General features: G+C 29.3%; 1 protein-coding gene across 1 annotated transcript in view; it reads left to right on the top strand.

Annotated features, from left to right (window-relative positions):
* The window catches only part of Tecrl (trans-2,3-enoyl-CoA reductase like), an 82,920-nt gene extending 65,319 nt beyond the window's left edge, over positions 1-17,601 (top strand). Inside the window, exons 6-12 of the mRNA XM_005331725.5 lie at positions 3,897-4,002; positions 5,278-5,350; positions 6,944-6,987; positions 10,831-10,888; positions 15,762-15,847; positions 16,371-16,416; positions 17,300-17,601. Of these exons, the coding sequence (XP_005331782.2) occupies positions 3,897-4,002; positions 5,278-5,350; positions 6,944-6,987; positions 10,831-10,888; positions 15,762-15,847; positions 16,371-16,416; positions 17,300-17,427 (541 nt within the window). The 3' untranslated portion in view covers positions 17,428-17,601. The remainder of the gene's footprint in view (positions 1-3,896; positions 4,003-5,277; positions 5,351-6,943; positions 6,988-10,830; positions 10,889-15,761; positions 15,848-16,370; positions 16,417-17,299) is intronic.
* The last annotated feature ends 6,008 nt before the right edge of the window (positions 17,602-23,609 follow it).

Below are 23,609 nucleotides of genomic sequence, written 5' to 3'. Positions count from 1 at the left end.
CACGCCTGTAATCCCATGGGCTCAGGAGGCTGAGGCAGGAGGATCAAGGTTTCAAAGCCTGCCTCAATAAAAGCAAGTTGCTAAGCAACTCAGTGAGACATTGTCTCTAAATAAAATACAAAATAGATCTGGGGATGTGGCTCAGTAATCCAGTGCCCCTGAGTTCAATCCCCGGTATCCTCTCACTCCCCCCAAAAAAGAATGTTAAAACATATTTACACAAAATTTATTGTTATATTTTGAGAAAAATGGAAATTTTAAATAATACAGTTATACTAATAAAAGTAATAGATTTTTAGGGATGACAAATTTTTTTAGTGCATGGTAGCAACATAAAGAAGTCTAGGATAGCAGAGATAGAGCCAAGTAAGGAGACATTGGATCTCACTGATGATGGTCTTGCCTAGGAATATTAACTTCTTTTTTTTCCCCCTTAAATGAAGAGAATGTCTAATTCATTTAGAAAACAACTGAGGTTGAGAGATTAGAAAGAAAATGTAATGGCTACCACTAATTTTTTAGAGCAAATATGTAATATGTACTAGATACATAGCACAGTATAAATAAAAAACATTTTTAAGCAGCATTCTCAAAAGAATTAACTGACAATGGTTACTGCTCTTAAATGCAAACACAAAAACTTTAATAATATTTCTTTGATAAATGTTTGTTTGTCATATTGTTTCAGAAGAACAAATATAACAACTGCATACAAAGCATGTCAGAGTAGATGTCAAACTCCTTTTGAACAGATTTCTGACCACATTTAACAGAAATGTGCAAAATGATCTCAACACTTCTAAGATACTCTAACTTCAGGATAATATTGTTTCTCAATATTTAGAAAATCGATTTTCAAATTCCACACCCAATTGTCACAACTCAAATGTTAAGTCATGCAAATTGCTTTCAGTCATGTTATAAACTCAAAATATTTTCTGTTTTGTTTAGTTTTGCTAAATTTATACAGAATGTTTAAGTACCATGAAGTTCATTGGATCTCTTAGAAACCTTTGAGCACTGGAATAAAGACATATCTCCTGCAAAATCTCTATCTTCCTCAAGTATTTCCTGAATAACAGCCTATTAGCTAAACATTTCCTTCATCATCTTCTTCAAGAGAAACCTTATGATCTGCCTCCCTTGTAGCTCTGTAGAGTTAAAGCTGTGCTTTACTTCATAACCCTCACATCTTGAATCTTACTTGATAAAGGATAAGATATTCTCAAATATTATGACTGGGAAAAAGAACTAGACCCAAACTTATTTGTGAATTTACAATAAGTTTGGGAATGGACAAAGAAAAATCTGGTGCTAGATAGGAAGCCCAACATAATCAAATACAATAAAAATATTTCAAAATGAAATTACATTTGTTTAGTTATCAACTGTGTACAGTGGGGCAAATATCTCAACAGGAATGTTCTAGCTTTGTATGCTATGTATGGTCTCCTCTTTTCTATGCCACTGTGTTATAATAATATAAAACAAACTGGGGACCTATTTCGTGGCTATCATATCTTGAATCAAAATTTCTTATTTAGAGTTCTGGTATGTTGCCAGATTTAATCTAAATTTTAGGCTTTGTTAGTTTGTTTGTTTTGGTTACTGGAGATTGAATTTAGGGGCACTAAACCACTAAGCCACATCCCCAACCCTATTTTGCATTTTTTTTAGAGATAGGGTCTCACTGAATTTCTTAGCCTTGCTGAGGCTGGCTTTGAACTCATGATCCTCCTGCTTTAGCCTCCCAAACCACTGGGAGTATAAGCATGTGCCACCACACCCGGCTAATTTTATGCTTTCTTTTAAAAAGTGGGAAGTTGTACTACTCAAGCATTTTTTTGAATACTCTGAAACATAACCCAGAAATGAAGAGAGATATAATTTCCCTTACCAATCCTTAGAATTTACAAATCAACCTTCCATATAATGACATTTGCTTTTTTTGTCTGTTTGTTTTGCTGCCTAAGAAGGTTTATACTCCAGATACCCACATTGTTTTGTTTTTCACCTTTTGAATAATTTTTGTGTTAATTATTAACATACACATCACATAGAACATGTACCTAACATTAGAGGTATATTATATATTATATTTTTATGAATTCATAAATGATAGACTTCTGGTTGACTTAACCCAGATACTATTGACTCACAACCTGCATGGAGAGAGAAGAAATAACACTTGGAGGTGTGGGCCTGCTGTAAATAAAAGCCTGATAAAGTAGTAGTAAGAAATAATACTAGGGGCTGGGGACATAGCTCAGTTGGTAGAGTGCTTGCCTTGCATGCACAAGGCCCTGGGTTCAATCCCCAGGACCACATAAACAAACAAATAAATAAATGAATATAAAAATAGTGAGTGCTTTTTATTTAAAAAACAAAAGAAAGAAAGAATACAGAAAGATGCAAGAAAATATATTTAAAACAAAGGCTTATTGGTCTGACCCTAACAAAGGGAGAAAGCCTTCAAATGCCACCAAAGGTAATTATTGGAAAGAAGGTCTCTTTATAAACAAGAGGTGATAAGCTGTGGGAAATTGCCCCTGTTAGGGCCCTTATCACTTGCACAGTAATTCTTCCTCCAGGCAGCTAATGCCTTAAGACACACTGGTATCTCTTTTACCTAAGGCTAGCAGGCATCTAAATTTAAAGCTATGATCTAAATTCCTTGCCATGTATGGGAATTGACGCCATTAACAGCAGCTGCCTGTAAATGGGCCTGTCTTTCTATACCTTGGCATGGAAAGATTCCCAGATGCAGCAGTCAAGATGTCCAAGGCTCTGAAGTTCAAAGTAATAATTTATTTGCCATTCCTGACGCTATTGTCTATTTTTGTTTGTTTATTTGTTTTCTTTAAAGTCACTAACAGATAAAGCAGTAATCATTTTTGTTGTTGTTGTTTGTAGTGCTGGGAATTGAACCCAGGACTTCCCACAAGCTACATAAGTACTCTATCACTGAGTTACACCTCAATTAATGAATTACCCACATTAATTCATTTTTGTTCAAATAAATTTTCAACTTGATAAATCATCTCAATATCTTATTTTGCAAAGAGTAAATGGCATGCTATTTTTTATGTTCAAACTTTATTGGTAAAGTTCCATAATCTTGATCCATACTGATTTTCTTAATAGCAGAGCTTTGAGATTTGACCTTTTTTCTTCAAACAAAATATGTACTCATTTTAATGGAATTCTTCTTAGTATTTCTAAAAACGATATACTTCTGTAAGTCACATTTAGTATTTACTTTTAAAATAATAGCTACATTAAAACGACAAGAGGCAGCAACTTAGAATACAACAAAAACAAATATATGAAAAGACCAAATATTACAACATCCTATATGGGTAAGAAGCAAAGAAAAACAAATGATGCATTAATGACTATAGAAAATGAAATTGTAACTTTCTCAAGTTTACTACCTTCTAAAGGAGAACCAGACCATTAAAATTATTCTGTATATTATCAAGTGTCAGATGCATCTATTTGAAGCACATAATTTATGAATCTTAAAATTCTACTTTTTTAAAATTTGTAAATTGTCTGCTTCAATCTTGAGGCATTTTGATATGAAGGCATTTGCAATTATAATATTTAGATTATTTGTGGGGCAAATGTGAGCATAAAAGTTTAGGATTTATATCGTAAATGATATTTATTATCAGAAGTACAGATTCTTACAACTGTTATTTCATTATTAACTTTAGAAGAATTCTAGAATAAAATATAAAAGTAAACATTTGTGTTTGGTTACCAGAATCAATATTTTCTAATACGTGGATAGTGTAGTAAACTAACAAACATGTAAAATAATTAACTCAAAGCAAGAAAGAATTTTGGAAAAGAATTTAATATTTATGTTTATGTTTGTTTTTTTTTTCCAGTTTGGCTTGCCTCTTCCATTGCATACATTATATTCGATATCTTTTGGAAACTTTATTTGTTCACAAAGTTTCTTCAGGACACACACCTTTGAAAAATTTGATACAGGTGAGAATTAATGTTATTTGTATTTTAATTATTATTGAGAAAATAGGTATATTGATCATTAGCAAAGCTTTAAGGTTTGAATCATCTTTTCCTCAAGACTAGATTTTTCTGATTGTGTCAACATTTATTAAAATTTATGATTCTGAAATGTCTTTCCTTGAGCAATTCTATTTGAGCTACCCTCAGCCAATAAAGTTCTGAGAGATTTGCCAGGACCTTATCTTACAAGCCCAATTAGATACTCCAAGGAACATTTTTCATTTTGGGAAGAGTGAGCACTGAATTTGGATTCTTTAAGTGCCTCTTTAAAAGGATAAATATTTCATATGAATTCTCCTAAAATACACACTTGTGTGTGATTAATATGACAATAACTTTATCTTATTTATGAAAGTGATAGTGTAATGCTAAGATTTTTGCTTTTCCCAGAAAAGGTGAATGCAACAGTTATTGACTACCAAAAAGCTATCAAACATGGGAAATTTTTTGAAAGATTGAGTTAAAAACTTATAATGGACACTATTAGTCACTTTGATTTGTCATTTCAAATTCAAATTTAGTTTGATTTTCACTTTGAAATTTATTTAAAAGATGTTCTCACATACACACACACAAATGCCCTGAGTTTTGGCAAATATCAGCTTTCTAAAACATCCCCAAAACAGCCATCTAATTTTGTTGTTGCTGCTGTTGTTGTAACACAGTAGTAAACCCTAGAACGCTAAGAAAAGATACATCATAAAGAGAAGCAAGTATTTATTTATTTATTTATTTATTTATTTATTTTTGACAGAAGGCAATCAAATTTATTCCATTGTTGGACAATCTGTATGTTATAATTCAGTACTCATAAATCTGGCCTATATTAGAGAGGTTATAATCAATCAAGATATATATTTGCTAATGATTAAATAATTCATTCTTTTTCTATTTTATGGTTAGAACTTTTTATGCATCAATTAGTTTTTACTTTATTCATATTTTTAATATATAAAACCATTCTTGAGAAATCTTTCTAAAACATAAAAATTACTTTTTATTGTAAATATTCATTAATGTTAATAATAATGGTACAACAGAATATACATCCTCAGTGATACAGAGTTTTATAATGCTGCCTCAGCAATTGAAGAAATTTATTTTTCTAGCTTAGACAATTTATACAATTTTTTATACAAAAAAATTTTCAGTGTATGACATGAATATATGGACTAGCTTTAGAGGATTTGACAAGTATAGTTTCCATAACTTCTGTTTTACTTTGTCTATTTGTAGGGTTGTGCCTTTTACTGGGGATTCACTTCTTGGATTGCCTACTACATTAATCATCCACAGTATACACCACCATGTATGTAGAATTTCTTTTCATCTAACCATACACATAATTACTAACCTCAAAATTCTAGCTTAGACAATTTATACAATTTTTATACAAAATATTATTGAAAATATTTGTTAAAATATAAATTTGCTATTTCTTTTGTAGTTGAACATTATTATGTAAGTGTAAATTTAAGTAGGACTCAAATTCAGTGAAGCATCTGTTACCTTACAATACAGATTTCAAGTGGAAAGTAAATGCCTTGTATAGACAGTCTGCACCTTACAGGTTTGAAATATGTATCTATTCCAAAGCCATATATCATGGTTTAAATTTCAGTTACCATAGCATGTTATTGCAATTGTACAAAATGCAAATTTTGCAACCAATGCTTAAATCTACATAACTTTAGTCTATTCCTAGATATACATAAGTGACCAGTCATGTCTGGCATTAATTGGTAACTGCACATCTGTTATAATAACATATGTAGAAGCTCTTTTTGGTACCATTTATCAAGTTTACAAATTTTCATTCATTGGCATGTGAGCATGTGATTAGTATTTGTTTCCTGATCAGACTAACTTCTATTAAGGTAAGATTTGGTTTGGCTTTTCCTATAATTTATCACAAGCCATACAGTAAGTGCAGTGTCTGTTATATGAATTCCTAAAGGAAATTGCTGAGTGAGTGAAGTTATGTTAAGGTGGATCAACAAGTAAAAGAATAATGGTAAATAGAAATTAGTATAATACAATTATTACAATTTAGATAAAGAATAATGTTTCATTATAAAAACATATATAATATTAAGGGAAAGAATAGGTATAAGTTTTATAATAAAAACATAGTACAGCTGGATATGGTGGTGCAGGTCTGTAATCCCAGTGATTTGGGAGGCTGTGGCAGGAGGGTCTCAGGTTCCAGACTATCCTCAGATCCTCAGATCCTCAGTAACTTAGTAAGGTCTTATTTCAAAATAAAATATGAAAATGGCTGGGAATTGGCTCAGTAGTTAATCATCCCTGGATTCAATCCCTTGTACCAAAAAACAACACACACATACACACACACACATATATATATACATATATGTATATATATATATATACATTTTATATATAAATATGTATATATTTATATAAACCAGCTAACATAGTGCCTATTATAAAACACTCTCATACATTTGACCAATTAAAATAATGATTATTTAAAAACAATGATGCAAAATACTGATTATTATTAACATTTTATGTTTATTGTTAGACATTAAATAAAAGCATTATGTGCTATTATCATATGTTGTTAGGCCATTATAGTTTTGCTTTTAAAATGAGAAATGATAAATGAGAGAGATAAAATATATTTTAAAGAGCTAAATGACACCAATTAATTTTAGAGATTTTCTTTAAATGTCCTTATAGCACTAGAAAAGAGGTATTTTATTTTCAACAAAAACAATTACACTTTAGTATCACCCTAAAATGTAGATAATATAGGTCACCATACTGCTGGTTAGGGAGGAGTCATGACCATGAAGCCATTTAACATGTTGTGAATTACATCTGTAGTGTGACAATACAGCGTGTTTGCATAACAAATTCTTTTTCTACTTTCTAGCATTTGGAAATAGGCAAGTCACAGTATCTGCTATCAATTTTCTGGTATGTATCAAATATTTACTTGCTACTTATGCTATAATTTTGGTGTTATTAAGAACATAAAATACTTTGCTTTGGAAGATTTGTCATACAGAAAATGAGATCTATTTTTGTATCTATCTATCTATCTATCTATATATATATATATATATATATATATATATATATATATATAATGCTATAAAATGAAGTAAATTAAATAAATTCCTATAATCAATTCATTAGCTCTCTAAATCTTTTAAACAAAATGTTGTAGTCACTTATAAGGAATAATAAAAATTATTTGAATTATTGTAACCATTGGAAAAATATAGTCAGTGATTCTTCCTATTATAAAGTCACCAATTTATAAAATTTTAAGAGCAAAAACTTTTACAAGTACACCAAATAAACATCCCCAAAACAACTTTGGCCAAATTGTCAATGTAGCTAGTTCAGTATGAAGAAAAAGTCTGTCCTCAATTTTTTATCTTTCTTTTTTTAAAAATTATTTTATGTGGTTTTGGGGAATGAACCCAGGGCCTGCATCTTCCCAAATTCTTTCAGTCCTGTTCTTCAGACCTTTCTGTGGAACCAAACATGTATATTGATTGAATTATGTAAAAATTTATATCAATTTGTATATTAGTAAGTCAAATATAATATTACTTCATTTGTTAAACTACTATAAAGCAGGAAAATGGTGCTGTTACTTGCATGTTTATTTAAATTTTTTTTCAGTAAATTTGAACAATGTTGCTTTAGTATTTTTATTATATTTCTGTATGTCTATTATCTATGATGTTTGTTATCTGTTACATGGGACTATATGTTTTCTTTTATTATCTAAGAAAATTTTATTATCTAATACAGTTTAAGCTTTAAATAATGTAAATTAAGAGCAATGATAGTAAATGCCTAAAAGTTTAGTTAAGTCATTTTGTTAACATATAATACTGTAAATAAAGACTTCCAGTTTAAGAATGAATACACCATAAATGTGTAAATCATGCTGAGTAGCATACCAGTGTTTCATATTAAAGTTCTCTGAAATTAACCAGTAAATAATGGAATAATATACGAAGTTGGAGTTTTAGAGCACAATAGAATTTTCTAATTCTACTCAGCCCTAACCTAAGAGGAAATTATACCAACAACATTTATGCAGGCCGCTTATTATTCTGACTTCTATTACATTTCCCAGAGTTTTAAAGCCGGATCTTAAAGTGAAAATTACTGCTAGTCCTAATTACTTAAAATCCACTATGAAATTATTCATTTTTGTAGCTAACACACAACAAGGGGAGTGCAGAGAGGAAGAGTAGAAGTTCAATAAATTTGTCAAAGGGTAATGAAGGGAAGGGCGGATGGGAATATGAAAGACTGTAAAATGAATCGAACATAACTTTCCTATATTCATATATGAATATGACCGGTGAAACTCCAAGTAATGTACAACCACAAGAATGGGGTCCTATTAGAATAAGTTATACTTCATGTATGTATAATATGTCAAAATGTAGCCCACTGCCATGTATATCTAAAAAGAACTAATAAAATATATTTAAAAAGAAAAAAATCCATTATGAAATTTCTAAGTTGATAAAAAATTAATCATTTCTAGGGTTTAGATATAGTTGTTTTATTTTTCCAACCTTAGAGAATATATAGATAAATGTTTCATCAGGACATTGCAAGATGAAAAATATAGCTTATCGATTTACCACATTTCACTCACTTTATATTGTGTTTCTGATTTTAGTATGTAACTGGTATGTTTAGAGAAGGGCACCCAATGATAAATTATGTATCAATACATGAATACTCTCACTGTGTATATGAAATCTTATGGTCTGTACTTTCAGTAGAATATTGATAATTTCAATGTTTACTTTTGTTGTGATGAACAGGAAGAAGAAAATGGGTTGAGGGTTAAAATGGCCAAAATATTGATAATCTCAAAGCAAACATATTCATCAGATGAAAAAAAATAATTTTCAAAGATATTGTTTCTTAATAAATATTTTTATCATAATCTCATTTTGCATTGTAAGTGATGAAAAAATAAGTATGACATGATATCTATATTGAAATGTGCACATATACAAAAGTTATACATGTAACATTCATGCAACAAATCATTAATTTACAATTAATTGTTTTGTGAAGTTGAAAGTGAGAAAAATTTAGAGAAGATCAATGTAGGATAATAATTTACTAGTGATTACATAGGTAACTAAAATTATCACAAGCTTTATTAAATAAATAATATATGTTAGGTACTTGAATTAATCATCATAAAGTCCCTAGATTTAAGAATTGATATTTGCAGCCGGCTAGGAATAGAGATCAGTGGTGAGTAATTGCCTAGCATGTGTGAGGTACAGGATTCAAATCCTAGCACTTTGAAAAAAGAAAGAAAAAAGTATTAATATTTGCATTTAAGAGACAAGAAAAAATTCAAAATTTCTAATTCACTTACTGAGTCTCTCACAACTAGTAAATGAAAGATATGGTGTGAAAACATAGACTCATGTAGCTAAAATCCTATATTTACCCACAGTAACAGGTAAAAACAAAACAAAATAAATAAAACACAAGCAAACAAATAAACCAAAATGAAACAAAATTTATTAAGTGAAAACTCAAAAATTCAGCTTTATATTCCTAATGATAACTTAAAAATCAGAGCCTCTCTTATTTTGTGGAATTATCTTTGTGTGAAGTTAATAATTATATTGTTTTGGCTATCTTCAAATATTGTTTTAGTGTATTCGATATGTTTTTAATGTTATGTCCTTAAAGAACAGTTCTATCTAAGTTGATTATTTCAAATAACAGTTTTACAAAGGAGAAATGGATTTGGGTTTTCTCTTTCAATCTACTTCTTTTCTAAGATTTAAAATATTTTGAAATCTATGACATCTGTTTTGTGTGAATTACCTAGACAATGCAGTCTGTAAAAATATTATTATATGTGAAGAAATTCATACAAAAATGTTTGAAAAGAAAATAAGAAATCAGATATGTTTTAAGAGACTAATAAGTACTAAAGGAACTAACTTTAAAGGATACTTGGATTTGGGGATTTGTTACTTTTAAAACAATAGTGGCTTTCAATAATAATGGGTTTGAATAATAATCTATTATCAATAAGAACGTATTTCTTTGTTGAACTCATACCTTATCATACCAGATAAGGTAAATATGGCAAACAAAGGAAGTATCACATCTTCAAAAGATAGATATTGCAAATTTTCAATATTATTAGTCCCAGGAGACTGTGGTAAGTCTTTGATCTTCTCAGAGGATTATAGTGACCTATAACAGAACATTAGTGGAAGAGCCAAGATCAAGAGGACCAATGACATAAGAGCAGCAAGGGTCCTTGTGGGGCAGTATGCTTACAATAGTCATTTTAAGAGCTGAAAGTACTGGGATTCACACTTCCTCACTGACTCTGAGAAGACTGTTACTGCATTAATGAACTGAGAATACTGTAAGAAGTCTGTCTTCATCAATGTGCACTATGTGTTCATGGTAAGAAAATCTATATAGAGTAACAAGCTTTAAGCAAATAATAAACACTAATTGATTAATAAGGTGATTTGAACCTGGTTATCAAAAAAGATAAAGTATATTTTCAGAATTTCTCATTGTGTCTAGTTGTTTTGAATTCAATATAGTCAAATACTTGCTTACATTGTTTTAAAATTTTCTTATTACAAGTAAAGTAAAGTAAAAATGTTTGTCTTGCATCTTTGGAATTAATATATTACATGGATTTTATTTTGTGTAGAATACAGTTTATTAAAAAATAGGCATTGGTTTATCTCTTTATCACACTGAGTAATTTATATGTTGTAGGTTTGTGAAGCTGGAAATCACTTCATCAATGTAATGTTGGCTCATCCTATTCATACAGGTTCATTTCTTCTGTGTTTTATCTTCCCTAGAGTGATTTTGTTGATAATTATTTTAAAAAGCTGTATTTCAAGTTTTTTGAAGGAGAATATTAACAGTTGGAAATAATTTAAGAATAATGTACCACATATTTTGTTTGTTTGTTTGTTTTATATATGTTTTCCAAACTAAATGACATTCCCTGATAATTCCCTTAAAATGCAGTGTGCAGGTCTTCAGCTACATCCTTCATTGACACAAACCAAACAATCACACTAAAATATGTGATAAAAATTCTCTTGATTAAGAAGTAAATTAGTACAAAATCAGTTGATGAATATTCAAATTCCTGAACACACAATCTTGATCTGATTTGCCAATATTTATATAATCCTTGATAGTTCAAATGACTTTTTAATTTTTTTTCCTAATGAGATTGAACTTTAAAAAAAAAAAAGCCAAAACTCAATCACAGTAAAATAGGCAGTACCTGGAAGAATATTTTAAATTTAATAGCTATATATATTTAAAAAGTTTATAGTGTGTGCTTATTTAAAGATGGCTTTGTTAAATCAGTCCTCTCCTTTAGATTTAATAATATACAACAATTTCTATATAGTACATACATTTATTGTAAATTTCAAGTAGAAATTGTCAACATTTGGACTTCAGTTTATTGATCCAGCTAAAAATATAAAGGCAGAATTGTGTTTTCAAGCATGTTTTAAGATCTACCTGAATTTTTTTCACACTTTCTTGATAGGCTGATGAAATATTGTTAAATGCTTTCTCAAATAATTGCTGGATGCAATAAAATATGTAACATTACAAAGTAAATTTATTATCATAGAATATTTGAAAAAGCTGTGCTGTAAGAATATATTTTATTATGTTACATAAAATTATGATTACTGCTCAACTTTTTGAATTTGTTGATCATTAATAATGTGTGTGGATATCTAAAAATGCTATGCCATGATTTATCATGGTGAGAAAATTTCACATAGTGCAAATGCTCTTATGGTTTATTGTCTTTATTTGTATTGAAGTATAGTGTATCTTTTATAAAGAGGTTAAATGTTATTTTTATCTGTTTTAAAATGATAGTATATACTGACTCTCTTTAAAGGCATGTGAATCTCCAGTAAAAATTTTCTGAGAGTCTAATATTTTTTGGTGTAGAGAAAAACACAATACAATTTAATAAAAATGCTAAACTTGTTAATGTTATTTATACCACAAATTTTAGTCATAATTTTGGCTTACTAACAATTTGTCAAGCTTCTTAATTTATTTGGAGTATGATGTGATTACTTCAAAATGAAAATTTTAAGACAGCCTCTAATGTTTAAATTATGCATGCAAGAAAGCCATCATATTATAATATTTACTCCACAATTTATCTAGCTTTGCATATTTCTTTTGAGAAATCATATCCCATCCTAATTTTCTTTTCTTGATTGAGTTAGTCTTTTTTTTTTTTTTGGATTAAGGCTTAGGCGACATTTTTTATCAGAACAGTCTATTAATTTTTAAAGTTATGTGACAGAGTTGATAATTCCAGATCAGTTTTCCCAGGACTTTAGGTAATCTTCTACTTGGCTGATTCATATTTTATTTTAGTTATAGAAAATTGTGTTGGAGTATGGTTTTAAAGTTAGTTTTGTTATAGTGTGAAATGTAAGGTAAGTTAAATTATACATCATATGCCTCCAGCATCTTCATCACTTTCTATTTTTATCTTTTGTTGTTGTGGGATTAACTTTTTATCTACATTTAGTAGATAATCACCTGTAGGCAAATTGAAAAATGTTCCATATTATTGAGGTTGATTTTCTTTTTTTACAGTTTTTTTTTTTACTTGAGTTCAATTAATTTATTTTTTACCTTCCTGTTTTTTCAATATCTACTTAAGTTTTGGAGGGTTTTTTTTGTGATTATGTTCCCTGATGTTCACAAATGCTTGTGGTGTGTGTGTGTGTGTGTGTGTGTGTGTGTGTGTGTGTGTGTTTGTGCTGAATGTTTTCTTCACTAAGGTGGGTGATTACTTTGTTCATTCTTCTATGTGCATTTTAATACTATGTTTGTTTAATCTTAGCACTAATGTATACTATCCTAAATAGTAATCATAACACTACTATATACTATCCTAAATACTAAGTAGAGTGCTTAGAAATTATAAACCTACCTTTATTCAATTTTATATTTTTTTCCTTTATCAAGTACCCTCAAAATCCAATCATACATGTATTCTTCTATGGTGTGTTGGTTCACACTGGCTAGGTCCTGCAGTTCCTTTGGAAAATAATCTCTTTTTCCCTTAGCCAACCCAGAAAAACCTTAGGTAGGTAATACACTAATATAATGATAGTTACTGCAAAGGTTAGGAGGAGATATGGGGAGGAACCTAAAGAAGATTTTTTATAGCATATTTTCTTCTTTATTGACTTTCAGTAAAGGGGTTGTAATTGGGGTGTAATTGGGACAAGTGAGTCATTTCTGTAGACTCATGAAGTTCATGAAAATCTAGATCTCCTAAGGTTTTTGGATAACCTTCAAATGTAATTGTCTAATCCTTGGAGCTTGACCACTTTTATAATTAGGTACGGGGCCTAGGTCTGGTATTCAGCTTTCTGTGGCCTCTCATTGCAAAAGATAAGATGTCTTTACATGTTACTGAGGAAAAATTCTAATATTCAAATTTCACTTTTAATTGTCAATTATAAGATTCAGTTTTAGCAATTGTTTTGTCAAGTATGTTGACAGAATGTACCACTTCATTCCACTCTTTGAATTATATTGGATAAAACATTCCTCTCTATCAATATAACATATCAATATTACATTAATAAAAGGTTTCACACCTGCACTGCTATCTTATATCAGAAATTATCTGTTTTGCATTTTTTAGCAATGAAGTACTCATTGCAGGCTCTTTAGTAGGTTATTCTACTCTAAATGTCCATTCTAGCATCTGCTTTTAGAGCTACTCTTGGTAACAACCAAGAGATGTCAACGCAAAGGTGAAGGTTAGTGTTCAGAAGTTTTTTAGGGAGGTGATTTCATAAACAACAACATAGAAATCATATTTGTGTAAAAAATTGATAACAGTGCATTATCAGGAAGTATTTAGAAGGAGCATTTGGGGCATTCTAATGCAAGAATGAATAAATAACATTGTTCTGAATTGAGTCATCTTTTACTGTATTGATCAAATATTTGATGAAGACTAAACCAAGAAGAGAGGATGACCTTGCTTTAGATTGCTTTCTTCAGCCAAAAAATCCAAGAAATGCTAAGACATGAAGGTGTTCTTCCTGGAGCACTTCCTGAATCAACAGAATAAACTCTTTCCTCTGGAAGAAAAATATGGGTTGTGGAGAAATTTAATGTGAAGAGCCTTCTGACTTTCACCAGGCATGGTAGTGCACTTAGTAGTCCTACTCCGGAGGTTGAGGCAGCAGGATCACAAGTTAAAGGTTATCAGGGCAACTTAGAAAAAAAAAAGGAATCTTATGATTTTCATTTTATATAAACTCTATTATAACAAGCGTAGGTTAGAAACTTCATGGAGAATGTGTGTATAAAACTAGTAATCTTTAAACTTACATACTATTACAATTAATACCAACTATATACACTAGAAACAACATTTTCTGTATATATATGTTTTTCTGTGTCATAAGACATATCCATTAATCTACAAATTACATTTAGAAGAAATGTGAACTTGTGTTCTCTTGATCATGCCCCCACTTCCAGGGGCTGAAAACCCATAATTTAGAGGCCTTTATCCAAATTATCTTTTGTGCATATGGTACCACTGAAATTCAATGACTATAACTGGGGTAAGTTCCTCAATTATCTCTCTTTTGATTACTACAGGCACATTACACAAAGGTGTTTACATAAATCTTATGAGATAATCTCTGGTATTAAATGGCATTTGTGCTTGCCCTTATCTTGAAATGAGCAGTGCATGAAATCTGCACAGTGCTTAATATATTTTTTACTTTGATATTTCAACCATAGTTACAATTTTGAAAATAACATACTGACATTTCATTATGACTTTGGAGTTACAACCAAAAGAGATTAGTTGATTTGTTATCTGATTAAATCTTGTTATGGAGAATAAAACAGTAAATTTATAATTCATATTTAATTTTACAAATGTCACAGCTCAAAGTTCAACTTCATTTCATTATAAATTTCATTTTCTAAAATGTTTCTTGAAAAAATTTGAAAAAATCAAGCGACAATATGATAAATATAATGAGAACTGTAAATAACATTCTTAATTGCTGAGAAGAAATAATTTATATGATATTTCTGAATATTAACTATACTGATTTTATATTTATTTTTAGAGATTTATTTTTAGAGATTTCCACACTCCTTTGATATAAATGGCATTCTTATATCTTTTCCTTTGGGTTTTTGCTAATTTAATGCAAAGGGAGTTTTGAGGTATTTGATAATCTCAACCAAACACATATACTTTGACACTAAAGGAGAATGTGAAGAAGCATGCAATTGTCAAAGCACACTTTATAATTTTAGCATATAACACTGCTGCAGCTATTATAATATACAAAATAAATTTAAATATTTTTTTAAAAATATTGAGTATTTATTATCCTTAAGTATTGTGCAACGTTACAGCAATATAGTTATAGATATGGTAAAAAATGATAGCTATTTTATCTGAGTCAAAAAAGGTCATAACATTTGAAATTGGCTCTCTTCTGAGCAATTTATAAAATAGGTTGTTGTAAATATACAATGTAATTTCATGTGGTATGTAGTTATTCTCAGGAATTTAGTATTATACAAGCATATAATCAAATTTACAATATGTGACATCATTGACATTTTACTCTACTTTCTAAAAGGAAATAATGCCTGTTTTCCACGTCCAAATTATAACCCCTTCACATGGCTGTTTTTGCTGGTTTCTTGTCCTAACTACACCTATGAGGTATGTTGTTCATAAATGTAAATTATAGAACTTTATATGATGATGTGCAAATTATGTGTTCATATATATATATAATACATTATCATATATAATGATCTATTATGAAATGTATATTCGTTTTATCTCTAGATATGGGTTCAGAGATATAGATTTCAATTTAAGTTATAGATTTAAAAAGTATATTTCAACTACTATTTTCACTGTAAGAAAAAGAATATTTGTGCATAAATGTATCTGCATTTAAGTAGTTTGAACACTTTATATAAAATGTCTTTAGAGATTTTGAGAATTTTAATATTTATTCAAGTTTTTAAGATAATATTCTCTATTTTATTATGGATAGGGTACTATTTTTGGAATTTTGGACTTTCATATGTAAAAATTGAAGTATTAGTTTTGGAAATTTAGTCTATGTCTATATTTTCTAATAATTTAATCTTTTAAATTACCTGTTTAAGTGCACAAGTGAACAAATTATTATATTAACTGTATGCATGTGTTAATTTATGTTTTAATTTAACAGATTGGGTCATGGATTAGTTTCACAGTCATGACACAAACACTGCCAGGTAAGACTTTTATTGACAATAACTCAAAGTGAATTGACAGGTTTATTGACAATTACTCAAAGAGCATGAATATTTAAAAAAGATTGGTTTCTGAGATTAAGATACCGTTGTACTAATTTGGTGTGTTTGCAAATGGATTTTAATACTTCTTTATTTTTATTTTTTAGTAGTATTAAAAATACTGAAACATCATTTATCTCTATATGATTACTGCTGTAACCAAGCTAGGAAATGTAATTCAAGTATATAAAGCAATGAGATTTTGTTAAAAATAGTGGTAATATGCACTTCATTTGAAACTTTCTCTTGTACACTTATACAATCCCTTTTATGTCTTATTTATGGAAGTTTTCATGAGAATCTAAGAAGGGACAACTGAGGAACATGAATGTGAAATTTCAAATATAGTGCATCTTAGTGCATGGTAGAAATTTGATTGCAGTGCTTTCTTTATATATTAGAAAAAATATAGGTAATATCCATTTCATCTATTTGTTCCATTGTACAATTTTGAACCATAAATAATGTGGTTTATCATATTATGTACACACATTTATATATGTAAAGTCATATCACATGCATATGGAAAAGTATTATTAAAAAATTTCAGATCAAAAATTTATATTTGGAAGTATTTTATAGCAATAAGATATTAAAATGTGGATTAATTTTGAACCTTGCTATGTATTTTTATCTTTATTCATAAATGCAATAAACATTGATTGAATATACATTATGCTAGTCAATGAATGTAAGGATATTGATAAGAAACTGCAATATTTCAGAAATGTTTTAAAAGTTCTGTCTGATACTGGTTCTTTGTTCAAAATAAGTTATTGTATTCATCATAGAAATAAGAAAGGATAATTTTTTTTTCTTCTAGTTGGGATATTTACACTTCTGATGAGTATCCAGATGTCTTTGTGGGCACAAAAGAAACATAAGATTTATGTGAAGAAATTCAACGCATATATGCACAGGAAATCAGCAATAATTCCATTCATATTATAAGAAAAAAGATTCTTATCTTGTATAAAGAAAGGCAATATATAAATTCACTAAATAAGACTTTGTGAAAGATAGTTGACTGTTAAGCTCTAGAAATTCATGAATGGCATTTTTACCAAATAAAAATATAAAATTTTAAAATTCACCGAAATTAAAATAATAAATTTGAGGTTAAAAAATGAGAATAATAAATATAATTAAAGAAGAATGACACTGAATATGTTTTCAAGAGATTGATCTTTAAATAAATTTTTTAATTTATTTATTATGTCACAATATTCTTTCATAAGACAATTAAAATATTTGAATTCTAAAATAAATGTTCTTGAAAGTCATAGCCTTTACATCCCTGGAATTTCATACATTATATTGAGAGCAATTTAATTTTTTCCTTTATTGTTTATTTTGTGACTCTGTGAAATGTCTTATGTTATTAATTTCTGGTGAAAATTGTACTCATTTCGAAAGTGAATTTTACATAAATAATCACATTTTATTTATTCCTAATCTATACATTGTATATTATCATTCTGAAAACATGACAATGAAAATATTTTCAAAACATTATTTGTTAAATCTTTTTAAATATGCATTTTGATAAGTTTATGTTTAAATTATTTTATATCTATATGTAATTTATTTTATAAGATAAATTATAGGATATTTTCAGATATATACACATATGTAATTCAAATGGATTGTATGGCTAAAATTACATTAGTAATTCATGGGCATTTAGAATGGAAATATGTTTTATTTTTACATATTTTAAATGCCTATAACCTCTCAGGTCTGTGTGCAGGTGTGTATGTGTGTGTGTGTGTGCGTGTATGTGTGTATGATTGTGCATATAATTATGCACATATGTTTCTCAGAGAAGATTGATGTTATAAAAACCAAAGTGTATACTTGTTAAAATATTTGAAAGAAATTCTCAGTTTCTTCATTTTAAAATTGGGATTCTTTAGACTGGTAAGTTTCAAAAGCCTTTCTAATTCTCAGATTTTATAATTGTTTAACAAAATATCCTAATCAAAGCTCTTAGATCATATACACCACGTATGAAAAAACATCTTGGGAAAGGTAGACTTATATGTGCTAAGTAATTGTTTATTGTATGTGGTCAATTATTTAAGAAATAAAAGTTTCATCCCTTTAAGAGCTTTAGCTTCATTCCTAAATGTTTACTGTTAAAATATCTCAGGTTACAACCACCACTAACTCTCTAATACCTATACAGCAAAATAGCATGACATCCATATAATGGTCTTAAAAGTAATGGTTAGTGTATTAAACCACATTTGTCTCATATAGGTATGTAATTAACTATCTATCATAAATATCCTTCCTGGAAACATTAAGGGAAATTGGTGTTTTTATACCTGAATCCTGAGTAAACCTAGGCAAAATGTGCACATTTGTTTGCAAGTAGGAAATCTTTATTGTCGCAAAGAGGAAGGAATTCATATCCAACTGACCTTTCTCTTTGTATTGTGTATATGTGCCCTTATCTCGGTTGTTCATTCATATTTGTTTCTTCTCAATTATTGTTGTAGACATGCCTTAGTTAACAGATATGAAGTTTTTCAAAATTTATTAATTATTTTTACTTCTTGGGTTTCTGTATGTTTTTCTCAACATTATTCTCTATATTTTTCTCTATTGTCAAACACATCACTAAGAGAGCTTGATAAAATTATACCACTTTTTTTATGATGGTGGACAAGCATATAAAATCCTGCACCAGCCACATATACACCTTCAGTTTAAAACTTTTCTTTTTCATAGACTTTCATGGAGTTGCTGTACCTCAGGGCATATATACTGCCCACACACATAAATGAATGTACATAGGCAGACTATAATTTCTTTGAGTTGTTTAATTTCTTACATATTTCCTCTTTCTCTAGCTTTCTCTAGCCAAGACTTTCATCCCCACTATATTTACCTCAATTGTTTCCTAATTCTGGACTTCGATACATGTTCATAATCATGCTTTGGAAAGTAGAATGGGGAGCAGAAACAGATCTCCTATGATTTCCTCTGTATTTAAACTCTTTAAATGAATGTGTATGGCTTTTCTCTTAAATTTAAAATAAAAACTAGAATGAAACTCTAATAATATGTATTCATTACATAATATTTGGTATTGTTATCTAAGAACTTTGCTATTCCTTTTGATACAAAGCAAATCTCCATGATAACATCAGACATTAACCCAGATGTTCTTTTGACACAGATAACTTAATTTCAGCTTATGGGATCTTTTGTAGAAAAAAATTTCATTACTGCATACATCTTAGGTGTCCTTACTGGTTTTAGATCTCTGTAGGTTTGGTGCTAAGGGGGAGCGTAATTGCTGGAGATAGTTCAGAAAATTGGGCATTTAAGTATAAAGTTAAAGTGAAAATTAATATATGCCATATTTCATTTAAAGTGTATGTAATAATTTGACCATATCCATTAAAAAAAACAAGGATAGGGCCTGGGAATGTGGCTCGAGTGGTAGCACACTTGCCTGGCATGTGCAGGATGTTGGGTTCAATTCTCAGCACCACATAAAAATAAAAAAATAAAGATGTTGTGTCCACCGAAAACTAAAAAGTAAATATTAAAAAAACTCTCTCTCTCTTTCTCGCTTTTAAAAAAAAAAACAAGGATAATTTAAGGGTGAAAAGTATATAAACTTACATTAGATAAATTAACTATAACATTGCTAACATAGTTATTGAAGTAATATCCTGCCCTACATGTATTTCATTGCACCTTCTTTTCACAAAATGCCTACCCTCTACTCTTATAAAACAGTACTTACATTCTCAGACCCTAAAGTTTCTGTAGGTGTGTTTTCAATACTTGTAATTTTTATGTTAAGGTAAGATTCTAATGATGTTAATAACTAAAACATTCCATGATTTTAATAGATAAATACATGAAGGTGTATTTCTAATTTAATGAAAGATGTATATACTTGGTATCTTCATAAAAGTGGTAAGTGGTGGGCCAAAAATTTTTGACATTTGGGAAAGGGACAAGTCTATTGCTATCATCAACCATATCAATTGGAGAACAGTACAGGAATTCTGACACTTCCTATCCAATTTTTCATACTCCATTTTTAGATAGATCTGTTTATGGAATTCAGTGTTAGATGTGAACAATCAATAAGAATAGAAAAGGGACTGAAACAGCCTCAACTTTTTAGGTAACTTGCTCATTGAAGAGACAAAAAAATAAATCAAAATTGAAATTCTGCTTATATCCTTGCTTGATTATTGAATATTAAAACCTTAAATATTCTTTAAAATATGCATATGCACAAAAACAAGATAAAGTTGATAACTGCAGCCATGTAATTCTCCCACACTCCTGGGATCCATTTGACTCCGATTCCTCACAAGTACATGCTCGTCTCAAAGCATCCTACATTTCTTTTGACACTTAGAAGTATGCCTGTCCCTTTCATTGATGTCTTAAGAGTTTCATGGATTTTTTGTTGTTTTGTTCTAATTTTACTATTGGATGATCAAACGTTCTTATCTGTCAATAATTGTGACTAAAGGAATATTATTGTTTTGAAACCAATTTGTTATCTATGTGTCACTCAGAAACACCTGCACTTGGGGGCTGGGATTCTGGCTCAGTGGTATTGCACTCTCCTAGCACGGGCGGGGCCCGGGTTCCTTCCTCAGCACCACATAAAAATAAAGGTTTTGTGTTGTGTCTATCTACACCTAAAACATAAATATTAAAAAAAACACCTGCACACTTTCCCTTCCACACAGGAGACTATAGACTTGAATTACAATCAAAGCAACAATTTGCATTTTGAAAATTGTTATGCCAAGGTTGTTTCATTATTTAGAGACAGGAAATAAAGTCATACAAGCACACCACAGTTTTAATATAAACATAGCATTATTAATAAAAATAAAATAATCTTCAGGAGAATTAAAGGAAGATAATTAAAATGCATGTAATTAAAGCAATATTATATTTTCTCCATATTTCATCATTTTGTCCCTTGAGTACAGGGGATGATGTAAAGTGATGGATGGATATTGCCCCAACCTGCCAGTGCTTATTTAAAAATCACTAAGATTGACAAATGTCTGAGTTATGTGAGAAGGAAGTGGTGGTATATAGGGACTCTATATATAATCTTTCCCAATCCTCTATTTGGACAGACTCATGATCTTGATATTAGTCATTATAAGCAACTCTAAATTGATACATATGATACATATGCCCTATTAATATATATATGCCTTATTAATTTTCTTCTATGTAATATGCCACTGGTAGTATGTGATGACCCAGAGTGCTATTTTATAGAGTAATTTTGTCAATGCTAATTCTTTTTTTATTTTGACTATGCATTATTTGAATAGATTTCCAAGACTCTTGGTAGTATTTTATCATATATCAGCTATATGTGAAGTGCAGCTTTGAATTATTCTTATATAGCTGGATATTTCCTGTATGTACTACCAAAATTATATATTTTAATGAGAAAATGTTGTTTTGAAATTTCTTAGGGAAAGATAATACCATTATCTTAAAAGAATTGTTGTGAATCTGATTCACATTATCAGTCTTCTGACCATTTCTCTATCTAGGATTATAAGTTTTTAGAGTGAATTTGTTCTCCATTTTTATTAATTTTATAGGGCATAACCCTTTGAAAAATAAAATAAAACAAAAACTCTAAAAATTAAAAAGATCACGACTACCTCTAAATTTTTATTTGAAAGAAATGTATAGATACATACATTCATGTTCCAAATCTTCACAAATTGTGTTCCATTAATTTACTTGGTGTTTAGTAATTTTTTTCCACATGTTCAAAGATGATTCAAGATGAACCTCCTCAAAGAAAGACTGGACCAGTTTGTTACCCCATCATTGTAGGACTCTCTAGATACACTTAGATAAAGTACCTACTCCAAGCAAAAACTGAAAATTATATCAATTAGAAGGGGAAAATAAAATCCAGACTTCAGTTTCTACATTAAATTTTTTTAAAATAATGATTATTATGACTTTTCCAGGTGATAGTTTTTCACATTGTTTTTGAGTTTCCCAGGTGACAGTTTTGCACATTGCTTTTGGAGTTTGTTAAGAAGTGTAGCCAATAAATTAATAACTTAATGCTTAAAAATAATTTAACCTATGAAATTTAATACATTTTAGTACATTTTCTGGTTAACACAGTTTTGATTTCATATATTATTAAAAACAACAGGAAAGTTCATTTGATCTAATCATTATTCTGATAACTACTTTTTTAATATTTATTTTTTAGTTGTAGTTGGACACAATACCTTTACTTATTTATTTTTATGTGGTGCTGAAAATTGAACACAGGGCCTCACGTGTGTTTTTTTGAGCTCTACTGCTGAGCCACAACTCCAGCCTCTTTGATAACTACTTTTGGAATAATACTTTATTCCAAAACAAGTTGCAAAAAAAAAGTGTTTTACAAGTACCACATCTTCATCTCTTACATGTTTTTACAAATATTACCTGGAAAGAGAAATATCAAAACATAAACGAAGGAATTGACTGCCAATCCAATCCATATTGTTACAGTATGCTGCATCTCTATTTTTCCCCTGAACTGTTTTCTACCATGAACTGCTACATTTAAAGTGTATTTTGTATTTTTTAATTACTTTGTTTAAATTTGATTAAAAATAGACGTGTAAGGATTTTGGTTTTTATCAAACTTTTCTGAAAAAATTATTCTCTGAATCATACAAGCACACATAACACACACACACACACACACACGAATCAACTCTAAGTAGTATCACTTCTTACACAAAATATATAAAATGAAAATATTCTCAGTTTTAAATGTGTATGTTCAATCTTATCTCTCTAGAAAATGCTATGCATAACACCTAAGCCAAATGAAATCATAAAATTCATAATCATGTTTATATGTTGATCTTTAGCCTTCTTCCAGTAATTGAACACATTTCAAGATATTTAGGTTCAAATTTAAGTAGTTAGCTTTCAGCACATGTTGACTTTTAGCAATTATTGGTCAACTATAACATTTATGCTCACAAAATTAAGAAAAAATGATCTGTGAATCAACAATGAGGATTTCTTCTATTTTTATTTGTATTGAACAAAAAGGAGAAGAAAACCCTGCAGTTGCTCCTGGATTTTAGAGG

Source organism: Ictidomys tridecemlineatus, chromosome 9 (genome assembly GCF_052094955.1).
Source record: "Ictidomys tridecemlineatus isolate mIctTri1 chromosome 9, mIctTri1.hap1, whole genome shotgun sequence".
In the NCBI taxonomy this organism is placed as follows: Eukaryota; Metazoa; Chordata; class Mammalia; order Rodentia; family Sciuridae; genus Ictidomys; species Ictidomys tridecemlineatus.
The sequence above is the reverse complement of the archived record's forward strand: the minus strand, read 5'-3'. Positions and strand labels throughout refer to the sequence as shown.